Below are 13,344 nucleotides of genomic sequence, written 5' to 3' on the forward strand. Positions count from 1 at the left end.
CTGCCTGTCTCTCCACCTGTCTGCCTGTCTCTCCACCTGTCTCTCCACCTGTCTGTCTGTCTCTTTACCTGTCTGTCTGTCTCTTTACCTGTCTGTCTGCCTCTTTACCTGTCTGTCTGCCTCTTAACCCTACTGTCTGTCTCTTTACCCGTCTGTCTCTCCGTCTGTCTCTCTGTCTGTCTCTCCACCTGTCTGTCTGCCTCTTTACCTGTCTGTCTGTCTTTCCACCTGTCTGTCTGTCTTTCCACCTGTCTGTCTCTCCGTCTGTCTCTCCGTCTGTCTGTCTGTCTGTCTCTTTACCTGCCTGTCTGCCTCTTTACCTGTCTGCCTGTCTCTCCACCTGTCTGTCTCTTTACCTGTCTGTCTGTCTCTTTACCTGTCTGTCTGTCTCTTTACCTGTCTGTCTGTCTCTTTACCCGTCTGTCTCTCCGTCTGTCTCTCTGTCTGTCTCTCCACCTGTCTGTCTGCCTCTTTACCTGTCTGTCTGCCTCTTTACCTGTCTGCCTGTCTCTCCACCTGTCTCTCCACCTGCCTGTCTCTCCACCTGTCTGCCTGTCTCTCCACCTGTCTGCCTGTCTCTCCACCTGTCTGTCTGTCTCTTTACCTGTCTGTCTGCCTCTTTACCTGTCTGTCTGCCTCTTAACCCTACTGTCTGTCTCTTTACCCGTCTGTCTCTCCGTCTGTCTCTCTGTCTGTCTCTCCACCTGTCTGTCTGCCTCTTTACCTGTCTGTCTGTCTTTCCACCTGTCTGTCTGTCTTTCCACCTGTCTGTCTCTCCGTCTGTCTCTCCGTCTGTCTGTCTGTCTGTCTCTTTACCTGCCTGTCTGCCTCTTTACCTGTCTGCCTGTCTCTCCACCTGTCTGCCTCTTTACCTGTCTGTCTGTCTCTCCGTCTGTCTGCCTCTTTACCTGTCTGTCTGCCTCTTTACCTGTCTGTCTGCCTCTTTACCCGTCTGCCTGTCTCTCCACCTGTCTGTCTCTTTACCTGTCTGTCTGTCTTTCCACCTGTCTGTCTGCCTCTTAACCCTACTGTCTGCCTCTTTACCTGTCTGTCTGTCTCTCCGTCTGCCTGTCTCTCCACCTGTCTGTCTGCCTCTTTACCTGTCTGTCTGCCTCTTTACCTGTCTGTCTGTCCTTCCACCTGTCTGTCTGCCTCTTAACCCTACTGTCTGTCTCTTTACCCGTCTGTCTCTCCGTCTGTCTCTCCGTCTGTCTGTCTGTTTCTTTAACTGTCTGTCTGTCTGTCTGTCTGTCTGTCTGTCTCTCCGCCTGACTGTCTGTCTGTCTCTTTACCTGTCTGCCTCTTCACCTGTCTGTCTCTCCGTCCGTCTGTCTGTCTGTCTCTTTACCTGCCTGTCTCTCCACCTGTCTGCCTTTCTCTCCATCTGTCTGCCTGTCTCTCCACCTGTCTGTCTTTCCACCTGTCTCTCCACCCTTTTGTCTGTCTTTACCTGTCTGTCTGTCTTTACCTGTCTGTTTGCCTCTTTACCTGTCCGTCTGTCTCTTTACCTGTCTGTCTTTCCACCTGTCTGTCTCTTTACCTGTCTGTCTTTCCACCTGTCTGTCTGCCTCTTTCCCTGTCTGCCTGTCCCTCCACCTGTCTGTCTCTTTACCTGCCTGTCTCTCCGCCTGTCTTTACCTGCCTGTCTCTCCACGTGTCTTTACCTGCCTGTCTCTCCGCCTGTCTCTTCACCTGCCTGTCTCTCCGCCTGTCTCTTCACCTGCCTGTCTCTCCGCCTGTCTTTACCTGCCTGTCTCTCCGCCTGTCTTTACCTGCCTGTCTCTCCGCCTGTCTTTACCTGCCTGTTTCTCCGCCTGTCTCTTCACCTGCCTGTCTCTCCGCCTGTCTTTACCTGCCTGTCTCTCCGCCTGTCTCTTCACCTGCCTGTCTCTCCGCCTGTCTTTACCTGCCTGTCTCACCGCCTGTCTCTTCACCTGCCTGTCTCTCCGCCTGTCTTTACCTGCCTGTCTCTCCGCCTGTCTCTTCACCTGCCTGTCTCTCCGCCTGTCTTTACCTGCCTGTCTCACCGCCTGTCTCTTCACCTGCCTGTCTCTCCGCCTGTCTTTACCTGCCTGTCTCTCCGCCTGTCTTCACCTGCCTGTCTGTCTGTCTGTCTTTACCTGTCTGTCTGTCTCTTTACCAAAAAGATTAAATGTACTGATGATTTATATTGAAACCTACAAATAAAGTTACCATTTTGTTTGCTTAGACAATAAAATTCCTGCCAGTACCCTTTGTAAACATATGAAAACCATCTAAGTATGCATTATCCAGATCTTCCATTATAAAAGTAACAGCTGACGGAGACACAGAGCGGTCTGCAGTTTCTCCTCTTCTCACACTTTTACAACTAATTTGATCGCTGCTGGATTTAAAATGAACAGGAGATGCTGTTGGGTGATCATGTTTGGTGGACGACGACGCAACAAGAGCAGCAACACTGAGAGCTTCACATGTTGTTAGCAGGTCAGAGAGCTAAAAGCTAACTCGCCCTGCCTTCGCTAGACGTTTCCCTCAGCGCTCTCGTAAAAACTAAAATAGGAAAGAACACCATTAGCTAATCGTGAAGACGGCGATTAAAATGTAGGTTAATTAGACGTCTGAGCCGTTTTAAACAGTCGTGCAGTTACAGATTCACACCGTTGTCATCCTTGTGTGACAGATCTGCTAACCAATCACAAGCGCCATGCGCCTGCTGTTCCAATCCTACTGACCAATCAGAGCACAGGGCGTGCACATTTTACAGCAACAAACCAAACTGAGGAAAACGTGGGTTAATGGCGCCAGCTGAACCGACACGGGCAGCGACTAAGTCGTGGTGTCGTCCGGCGTCAACTCACACTGACGTGTTTGAGCAGCGGAGCGTTCAGCCTGCACGTTGTTAGCGTGTCATGAATTTGTCATTTTGTGAACTTCAGATAGCAGCTCTCTGTGGCTGACTTTACATCCACATGGAGCATTTCAGAATAAGCCTGTCAGATGTTGACTTGTTCAGATTTTGCTTATTTGTTCTTTATTTTTCTGCTTCTACTCTGGTTAAGTAGCTACGTAGTTTTCCTTTTGGTCTGCTTTAAATGTGTTTATTGTTGATGTACGATCAGGAGTCTAAAAAACGTGTTTTATTTTGAAAATCGACCGGATCCTCTGTGCCGTTCTGTGTCTGACTTCCTGCCTAGTTCATCTGCTCTGTGCTGCTTCACGTGGCTTCAGTCAAAAATTGACCGGCTGTAAAAATTCTACTTTAGCAAAACTTCAATAAAATAAATATAAAATATATAAATAAAATAAATCGCAAATCGAATCGTAATCACTATCTGTCAGAAAAATCGCAATTAGATATTCTCTCCAAATCATTCAGCCCTGATGATGATGATGATGATGATGATGATGATGTCATCGTGCCTTCAGGTACTTCCAGAGTCTGGTTGGTGTGAAGCAGCAGGCGGGCAGAGATCTGCTGACCTGGAATCAGCTGCAGGAAGGAATCAACTGTGTGAACAACACAGCGCAGGACGAACACCAGCGTATGGACACACACACACACACACCAAACAAAATTAACGGTTAACTTCCTGTCTCTGTGCCCCATGGGTTTGGTCTTTGCCCCGCCCCTTTAGGAGACAGGCGGTCTGTTCAGTTTGATGGGACGTGAGCTCAGACCAGGACCGATTCTTTGGCCTCATCGTCAGACGTATCAGGAGGAAATTAACTTTGAGATTTAGGGGCCATCTTGCTCCCATCATTTCTACTTTCCAGCCAGCGCAGTCGTCCTTTTCACAGCCACCTTGTTTAACTAGCACATGCGCTCGTGCCCGTCTGTGGGAGTTTTGGGCTGAGGCAGCAGAAAGTGACCAAAAATAACCAGGTCTGAAGTCGCCGGCAGTATTTCACCGTTTGTTGTTATTTCAGGTCGCATTGCTCCGACGGGGAGAAAGACGCCGTGCATGTTTACGCACGAGGCACAGCAGCATAACTTTACTGATTATTAAAATGTCCGACACACCGACAGGATCTGATGTTAATTAATGTCCTGCATTCTTCTACACGTCCAGAAGGTCTCACCACGGGGGGCTGGCGACCATGCCCACTAAGAGACAGGAAGTGTATACCATTTCTTACTGTTGGTGCAGCTGTTAATGCATCACCTCTGTCTGACCTCTGACCTTCAGAGCTGCTGGCTGTGGGTCAGATCAACGCCGCTGTGGTCAGAGGAGACTCTCAGCAGCTGCTGGTGGCTCTGATGCTGCCCTCCTGCGGCGTGGACGAGGTTTTACCTGCAAACGCCTGCAGATACCTGATCCTGCTGAGCAGAGCCAGGCAGCACAAAGCTCAGGTGAGTCCATACAGGTAACCAACCACAGGTGGTAGAAACAATGAGAATAGCTTTATTTCTGCAGCACTTTTCATCACAGGAAGCAAAGTGCTTCACAACACTCAAAACATAGACGAGAAGCCAAATAAAAATTAGCATCATTCAACGAAGAAAACATAAAGAATTCAATCTGCAAATAAAGGAAATCTAATAACAAATTAGATTTACAGCACTTTTAAATAAATAAATGACACATCACACAGGGAAATGTTTTTTTTGTATACATTTTTAGTACTCTGAGCCTGATCTCCTCTGGAAACTGATCCAGACTGTAGGGGTCCTGACAGCAAAGGCCCTGTCCCCTTTGGTTTATAGCCTAGACCTTGGAGTAGTTAAGCCTTGAATATACTCGGGAGCAGCAATATTTAATAGCAAATTTAATAATTCAGTAATCCAGCCTAGAAGTAACAAATGCATGAACTAGTTTTTCTGCATCATTTTTAGGCAGGATGTTCCTGATTTTCACATTACGTAGGTGAAAAAAGGCGGTCCTTGAAATTTGCTTAATGTGAGACGTGTCCTGATCAAAGATAACTCCAAGATTCCTCACAGTGGTGCTGGAGGCCAGGGCGATGCCGTCACGGGAAACTATATCTTTAGATAATGCGTCACGGAGGTGCTTAGGCCCCAGAACAATAACTTCAGTTTTATCTGAGTTTAACATTAGAAAATTACAGGTCATCCAGGTTTTAACATCCTGAAGGCACATTTGAAGTTTAGCTAACTGATGAGTTTCATCTGGCTTGATCGATAGATATAACTGAGTATCATCTGCATAACAATGAAAGCTTATGGAATATTTCCTGATAATATTGCCTAAAGGAAGCATATATAAAGTGAAGAGGATTGGTCCGAGGACAGATCCTTGTGGAACTCCATGACTAATTTTTGCATGCATGGAGGACTCATCGTTAACATGTACAAACTGAAATCGATCTGATAAATAGAACTTAAATCAACTTAGAGCGGTTCCTTTAATGCCAATGAAATGTTCCAGTCTCTGTAATAGGATCTGATGGTCAATGGTATCGAATGCAGCACTAAGATCTAATAAAACCAGTACAGTTGTGACATCCAGTAATGGATTTCTGTGAGTGATGTTAGACCGGCCCCCGGGTCTGACCGGCATATAGAGCTGCTTGTCATCGGCGTAACGGTGAAGCTGAAACTGGACTTTGTATTTGTAGATGTTACTAAGACCTGAACCAATCGTCATCATTCATACACTTTGACGTCATGTGTCGCCCTTCTGTCCAATCAGGTGAGCAGAGACCCGGGAGCCGACCTGTGGTTGGCTGATATCCAAGAGGCGGTGAGCAGAGCCAATCAGCAGAGTCAGAGAGCTCTGAAGCGTGAGTCTGAGAGGATTTATTGATCGCAGAGACACAGAGCTTTCAGAGCGCCATTCATGTTGAAATGTCTCCCTGTGTTTAACAGGTCCTTTAAAAACCGAGTCTGAAAACCAGTTTTCTCTCTGAACATTAAACGATTCTTGTGAACCTGTAATATATTTAATATTATTATTATTAGAATCTGCTCATGAGGAGGATCTGCTGAAGTAATGACGCTGCTGTTCTCTCTCTGTGTTCAGTGTGTCTGTCAGTAGCAGCAGTGAATCAGGCCGTGAAGGAGAACAAAGTGAACCAGACTCTCCGTGTTCTGGCGTTACCTGAGGTCCAGCTGCAGGGCGTGATTCCTGCCTGTGCAGCAGATTATCAGAGAGACCTCCACAGCCTGATCACAGACCGGATGCACAGAGGTACGACTGACCGATCACAAGGGCCGCCTGCCTCGCTGTGGTCAACTCGCACGTTTATGATGTTAATGTAACGATTAAAATAAATATTTTGGGGACTTTAAGTGTTTTGAGCTTCAGGCGGAGACAGAACAGCAACCATGAGCCTTGAAGATCTACATTCTCCGAGCAGCAGCGCTAATGATTCTGAGCGTGTCGACCAACCAGCAGGAGAAAACCACTTCACCCCGTCCACAGCTCCTGAGCTAGTGGTTTAAACAAACGCTCCCGGTCTGGGCAGAGCCAGCTAGCTGCACGGCTAACTAGCTAACGGCAGTTAGCAACAATCCTGATACTTTGTCCCAGTGGCGAGAAACTGCTCCAGATGGAGTTTTTTTTATACCTTTTTAAAACCTGAAGCAGTCTGTCCTCCGCTCTGTGTGTTCAGGAGACAACCGGAGTCCGTGGGTTCGATTCCGACTGGACGACGGCTCGTTCTACTACTTTCACCTGAACAGACTGGAGGGCACCTGGGAGAAACCCAGCGGCTTTGTACCCAACAGCTTGTTTCTCGACCAACACCAGATACAGGTAAGACTCACCTGGGGGGGGGATTAGCGGTCTGAGTCACCTGGGGGGAGTCGGCGGTCTGAGTCACCTGTGGGGGAGTCGGCGGTCTGAGTCACCTGTGGGGGGGTCGGCGGTCTGAGTCACCTGTGGGGGGGTCGGCGGTCTGACGCACCGGGGGGGGGTCGGCGGTCTGTTCACAGGACAGATTCTTTCTACATTTTCAGGGAATGAATGTAAACATTTGTCCCCTGCCTGTGATTGGTCACCAGCAGTGATGTCATGTCTCCCTCTGCAGGAAGTAGTCAGCAGCGTTTCAGGCTCATACAGCCGCAGCGTCCTCTGGCGGAGCAGTGAAGCCCTCGTCGTTGGTCTGCAGGCTGTCAGTCGAGGGTTCCTGATCAGACAGAAGCTGGAGGCCAGACGGCGTTACCTGACCAGTCAGACACCTGCTGTCATCGTCATCCAGGTGAGAACGCTGCTGACCGCCTGTTTGGGGGCGTCGAGTTTCAGAAACGTTCTCCTCCTCGTGAGTGTAGAACGTCTGACATATTTAATGAAGTGAAGAAGACTGCTCGTTATTTATTAGAACTATAAAAAAGTGCTGCAGTAATTTCACGTCTCTGTTGAATAATCAATGAATGTATTGATTTTCAGATGAAATATTTTTTAGATTAATGTACCTGTTTGATGTTTATGTGCCATTTCTCCAGTGCTCATGTGATAAGAGATATTAAATGTAGCTCTTATCACATGTTCACAAGTGATTCTGCTGCTGTTCCACCGCTGTGAGGATCATATGAGTGTCATGTCAGAACGTAGAAGCGAACGTCACCTGCACAGATGATCCACATTAAAAGTTTGGCGTCAGCTGGTGGAGATTCTAACGTCCTGTTAACAGTGGCTTTACTGATGCTCATCTTCCTGTTGTATTCAGTCCCATTGGAGGAGGTTCACCCGGCAGGCGGCATACAGGCGGCGGCTGCAGTTTCTCTACATGAACTGGAGAGCTGTTGTCAAGGTAACGACCAACTCACGAAGCCTTCGAGGTCTCCTGACGAACCAAAGTGCAAACCTCCACAAATAAAAATGAAATCTATCATCTGGACGCAAAACCTGAATTTCTTGTTCAACTCCAGAAGAAGTGCGTTATGGAAACAGGTTTTGTTTGCGTTCACAGATCCAGTCGTTTGTGAAGATGTGGTTGGCGAGGAGGAAATATCGAGCTCGACTGCGTTTCTTCAGACGTCACGTGAGTCTCCTGATGTTCACGTACATGACAACAGGTCTGACAGACGTTTCGCTCTCAGCTTTGTGTTCTGTCACGTCTTCGAAGGTAAAATCAATCCGACAGTTTCCCCTGAACGCTTAAACATATGTGTGACACCTCGAACCATTTTTACAGGCCTGACCAGGTAAAACTACGCCATTCAATAGAAAAAACAAACTATATTTCAATAGAAACTACATCACATTTCAGTAGGAGAAAGCATTATTAAAGAAATACGTGTAACACCCACCTTCCAAAAATGGAAGATATGGACTCTACAGTTAGACTGAGCCAGGCTAGCAGTTTCCCCCTGTTTCCAGTCTTTATGCTAAGCTAAGCTAAGCTGCCGGCTGTAGCTTCATATTTAGCACACACCTGAGAGTGGTATCAATCTGAACATGTGACCCTATTTCTTAAACTATCAGAGCTGGTAGAGGGATCTTTGCGTGATGGACACCTGCCAGCCAATCAGAAAGGAGTATCCTCTGTCTCTGTGGTCTGAGGGTGTAGTAACTCTGTGTGTCCACAGGTGGGTGCTGTCATTAAGATTCAGGCCTTCTTCAGAGCCAACAGGGCTCGAGAGGAGTACAGGATGCTGGGTGAGTTTACTAACGAGGAAACCCTAATGGAAAGCTGCCTCTAATTGGTCAGAATGGCTGATTTCATTTATAAATAATTTAATATCGTGTTTTTGAGTTATCAGGTGCAGTAAGTCATTATTAAACTCCTCCCCTCACTTGTCTCAGTGCACTCGGCCACGCCGCCCCTGTCTGTGGTCAGGAAGTTCGTGCACCTGCTCGACCAGGGCGACGGTGACATCAGAGAGGAGGCGGAGCTGCTGCGTCTGAGGGAGGAGGTAGTGAGGAGTATCCGCTTCAACCGACAGCTGGAGGCAGACCTGGATCTGATGGACCTGAAGATCGGCCTGCTGGTCAGAAACAGAGCCACACTGCAGGTACAGAGACCATTTGACAGGTGAAGCTTTGTGTGTACTCTGCGCAGCGAGGGCGTCAGAAACACGATCCCTTACCCCCTTACACCCTTTCTGTACTCGGATCCCGAGTACCTTGATCCTTTACCCAGATCAAAGAAACCCGATCGCCAGTATAATGGGAATTTCATGAGAACCAAACTTCAAAACCCTGATCCCCTACTCCAGCCTGCCTTGCTAGGGACTTCGTTGGTGTTGAGGAGTCTCTCTCTCTCTCTCTCTCTCTCTGTCTAAACAGGAAGTGGTGTCTCACTGTAAGAAACTGACAAAGAAGAACAAGGAGCAGCTGTCAGACATGATGGACGGGGAGAGAAGTAAAGGACTAAAGGCTCTGAGCAGAGAGCGGAGGGAGAGGCTGGAGGCCTACCAACACCTCTTCTACCTGCTGCAGGTGAGACGCACAGATGTTTGTAACAGACTCCAAACCCATGCCCAGCTTTTTACATCTCACTGTCACTTCCTGAGAGCGCTGTACCTGGCTCAGCTGATCTGAGGTCAGGGGAGATGTTAAACCGGGTGTCTGTGTTGTTTCAGACTCAGCCTCTGTACCTGGCTCAGCTGATCTTCTTGATGCCTCAGAGTCGCTCCACCTCCTTCATGGAGATGTTGGTGTTCAGTCTGTTTAACTACGGCTCCGACCGCAGGGAGGCCTTCCTGCTGCTGCAGCTGTTCACTGAGGCGCTGCGATACGAGATCAGGTGACCGCACACAAACACACACAAACCACACACACTGTGAAGGCCTGTGTTGTAACAAGGTTTATCTACCTGTCTCTGTGTGGTGATGTCAGACTGAAGGTGGAGCAGCCTCAGGAAGTGGTCACTGGTAACCCCACCATCATCAAGATGTTGGTCAACTTTTATCGTAACGCTCGCGGTCAGAACACCCTCCGGGAGTCTTTGGGTCCGGCCCTGCAGGATGTCCTGCTGGACCGAACCCTCAGCATCAGGACCGACCCGGTGGAAGTCTACAAGACCTGGATCAACCAGACCGAAACCCAGACCGGGCACAAGAGGTGGCAACAGACACACAGATTCACCTGGAGTTCTGTCGATCTCTTATTCTGCGTTCCACACCTGACTCACCTGTCTTTGTTCCTGCAGCTCTCTGCCGTACGAGGTTTCACCTGCTGAAGCTCTGAGTCACCCTGAAGTCCAGAGACGCATCGACATCGCCATCATCAACCTGAGGAACCTGACAGACCGAGTCCTCAAAGCCATCACCTCCAACCTCCACAAACTACCGTAGGTCTCCTCCCGTTCACCTGCATAAAACTACCGTAGGTCACCTGCATAAAACTACCGTAGGTCTCCTCCCGTTCACCTGCATAAAACTACCGTAGGTCTCCTCCCGTTCACCTGCATAAAACTACCGTAGGTCTCCTCCCGTTCACCTGCATAAAACTACCGTAGGTCTCCTCCCGTTCACCTGCATAAAACTACCGTAGGTCACCTGCATAAAACTACCGTAGGTCTCCTCCCGGTCACCTGCATAAAACTACCGTAGGTCTCCTCCCGTTCACCTGCATAAAACTACCGTAGGTCACCTGCATAAAACTACCGTAGGTCACCTGCATAAAACTACCGTAGGTCACCTGCATAAAACTACCGTAGGTCACCTGCATAAAACTACCGTAGGTCTCCTCCCGTTCACCTGCACAAACTACCGTAGGTCTCCTCCCGTTCACCTGCATAAAACTACCGTAGGTCACCTGCATAAAACTACCGTAGGTCTCCTCCCGTTCACCTGCATAAAACTACCGTAGGTCTCCTCCCGTTCACCTGCATAAAACTACCGTAGGTCACCTGCACAAACTACCGTAGGTCTCCTCCCGTTCACCTGCACAAACTACCGTAGGTCTCCTCTCACAACAGCACATTAATGTTGTGTTTGTGTGTGTTGTAGATATGGTCTACGTTACACAGCAAAGGTTCTCAGAGACTCTCTGAAGGTAAAGTTTCCTGAAGCCAGCGAAGACGAACTCTACAAGGTAACGTCCAGGACGTGGAGCCTGAACCAGATATCAGCTGATCTGTTAATAGTAGTGAAATGGTGTTTCTGACGTGCTCCAGCTCACGAGCGTCGCTTCACTTCCTTCCTGTGTGACCTCCTCTCCCTCAGATTGTCGGTAACCTGGTCTACTATCGCTACATGAACCCGGCCGTCGTGGCTCCGGACGGTTTCGACGTGGTGGACCGGTCCGCCGGCTCGGCCCTGCAGCCGGAGCAGCGTCACATCCTGGGCTCCATCGCCCGCATGCTGCAGCACGCCGCCGCCAACAAGCACTTCCACGGAGACGGATACCACGTCAAAGATCTGAACCAGTACATCAGCCAGACCCACAGCAAGTTCAGGTCAGAATCATAGAACGACCTTTGACCTCTGAGGTCTGGCATGTGAACCTATATTGTAAACTAACAGCAGTATTTTAATTCACCTCTCTCTGAGTCGCTGTCCTGAAACCCTGGGAAGGGAGATTCATGCCCTGTTTTCTGTCTGGCAGGAAGTTCCTGTTATGTGTCTGTGACGTTCCTGAGCCAGAGGACAGATTCAACATGGACGAATACTCCGAGCTGCTCATCGTCAACAAACCTGTGGTCTACATCTCCGTCAGCGAGCTGCTCAACACGCACCAGGTCTGTTACAGACCCTGACCCTGGATCAGGATCAGGATGCCGCTGATGCACCTTCAGCATGATATATTTTCAAAGCAAACATACATGTGTTGATCCTGGTGAACCTCCTGGTGAACCTGCTGCCTGCTCTGGTGCTCAGTGCCCCTTAAGCTGCTGACATGGATCCTGCATCTAACTCTGTGTGTGTGTGTGTGTGTGTGTGTGTGTGTGTGTCCAGCTGCTGTTGGAGCATCAGGAGGTTTTGGGTCCGGACCCCTCGGACCCCCTCAGGCTACTGTTGAAGGATCTGGGATCAGTGCCCACCCTGCAGGAACTCATCGGTACTACAGCTCACACTGTTGCTTGATCACTGTTCCTGTTCTCTGCTGTGTGACTTGTTTTGGGTTCTGGTCTGGTTCTGGTGGATCTACAGAGGCAGGGGTTGAGGGTACCTGTCGGTCTCAGAGGAGCTGATGCAACAGCAAAGTGTTGTAACGATGTGCGCTGATTGGTTGATCCCAGACAGTAACACATCAGCTTTATAGAGCTCAACAGTGAGGGTCATGATCTGTTTGGGGTTCTGATTCTGATCCATAACTCTGTAACTGTCTGATAAGGACTCCCCACAAGCTGCCAGACTGTGATACCATAGTTTCTCCTCCTGTACAAGTCCGTATGTTACCAACCTACCCACAGTCCTCAGGTGTAACAGCATCGTCTCTGATTGGTGGAGCTCGAATGTCACGTTGGCTCCTGTTGGCACTGAACGGTTTACATCACGTTCCCCACAGAGCAGCGTGATTGCTCTCAGAGACTAAACCACCTAATGTTAGCAGAACGTTGGCTACAGGAATGTAGCTGGGTCACTAAACGATCACAAACCTACAAGCCGTCAACGATATAAACACTATGAGAAGGATTCAGTTCAAGAAGAAGCTAAACTATCGTTAGGCTGGCCGTCTTTGGAAAAGGTATTGTTCCCAAGGCATTATGGGAAGAGTAGTTCCTTCACTCATTTACATTACACAGTACACGTTTTTGTGCTCCGGTTCAAATGTTCTGTGGTGACGATTCCTATCGTAGCTGGTTGGATCGGTTCAAGGCTTAAAGCTCTTTAAAGAAGGAGGATTAAATGAATGGGAGGAGTTCACCTCCAGAACCGGAGCCGTGAAAGTAGGTGGTCACTGAGCCCTGTACGAGTTGCTCATGAAATCGCAACTTCTGTGCAGCTTTTCCACATCGGCAGACAGGAAGTGAGTCCTTCCTGGTCTCTGTTCCTCTAAATGGGACCATAATTTACTAAATGAACATCATGCTGTGTTGAAGAAGACTTGAAACTAGAGACTGAGACCAGAAACTCATCAGGAAAGTGTTTACTGAGGGAATAAATCAGCTGACAAGTAGAAACATTTTCTCACAGACTTCTATACAATCACACTTCTTTCTGCAGCCGCTGGAGTCGCCCCCTGCTGGCCGCTAGAGAGGACGCAGGTTTAAGGCGCCCCCTGCTGGCCGCTAGAGAGGACGCAGGTTTAAGGCGCCCCCTGCTGGCCGCTAGAGAGGACTGCAGCCGCTGGAGTCGCCCCCTGCTGGCCGCTAGAGAGGACGCAGGTTTAAGGCGCCCCCTGCTGGCCGCTAGAGAGGACGCAGGTTTAAGGCGCCCCCTGCTGGCCGCTAGAGAGGACGCAGGTTTAAGGCGCCCCCTGCTGGCCGCTAGAGAGGACGCAGGTTTAAGTCGCCCCCTGCTGGCCGCTAGAGAGGACGCAGGTTTAAGGCGCCCCCTGCTGGCCGCTA

General features: G+C 49.2%; 1 protein-coding gene across 2 annotated transcripts in view; it reads left to right on the top strand.

Annotated features, from left to right (window-relative positions):
• Positions 1 to 13,344, top strand: part of iqgap3 (IQ motif containing GTPase activating protein 3) — a 28,631-nt gene that overhangs the window by 10,080 nt on the left and 5,207 nt on the right. For both annotated transcript variants that reach the window (XM_046045442.1, XM_046045441.1), the window contains exons 13-30: positions 3,409 to 3,524; positions 4,170 to 4,333; positions 5,634 to 5,724; positions 5,964 to 6,131; positions 6,556 to 6,698; positions 6,973 to 7,143; positions 7,612 to 7,695; positions 7,855 to 7,926; positions 8,474 to 8,543; positions 8,691 to 8,899; positions 9,174 to 9,326; positions 9,470 to 9,633; positions 9,726 to 9,950; positions 10,039 to 10,179; positions 10,841 to 10,925; positions 11,057 to 11,289; positions 11,439 to 11,571; positions 11,789 to 11,891. In XM_046045442.1, coding sequence (XP_045901398.1) covers positions 3,409 to 3,524; positions 4,170 to 4,333; positions 5,634 to 5,724; positions 5,964 to 6,131; positions 6,556 to 6,698; positions 6,973 to 7,143; positions 7,612 to 7,695; positions 7,855 to 7,926; positions 8,474 to 8,543; positions 8,691 to 8,899; positions 9,174 to 9,326; positions 9,470 to 9,633; positions 9,726 to 9,950; positions 10,039 to 10,179; positions 10,841 to 10,925; positions 11,057 to 11,289; positions 11,439 to 11,571; positions 11,789 to 11,891 — 2,525 coding nt within the window. The remainder of the gene's footprint in view (positions 1 to 3,408; positions 3,525 to 4,169; positions 4,334 to 5,633; positions 5,725 to 5,963; positions 6,132 to 6,555; positions 6,699 to 6,972; positions 7,144 to 7,611; positions 7,696 to 7,854; positions 7,927 to 8,473; positions 8,544 to 8,690; positions 8,900 to 9,173; positions 9,327 to 9,469; positions 9,634 to 9,725; positions 9,951 to 10,038; positions 10,180 to 10,840; positions 10,926 to 11,056; positions 11,290 to 11,438; positions 11,572 to 11,788; positions 11,892 to 13,344) is intronic.

This window comes from Micropterus dolomieu, linkage group LG03 (assembly GCF_021292245.1).
Source record: "Micropterus dolomieu isolate WLL.071019.BEF.003 ecotype Adirondacks linkage group LG03, ASM2129224v1, whole genome shotgun sequence".
Taxonomy (NCBI): Eukaryota; Metazoa; Chordata; class Actinopteri; order Centrarchiformes; family Centrarchidae; genus Micropterus; species Micropterus dolomieu.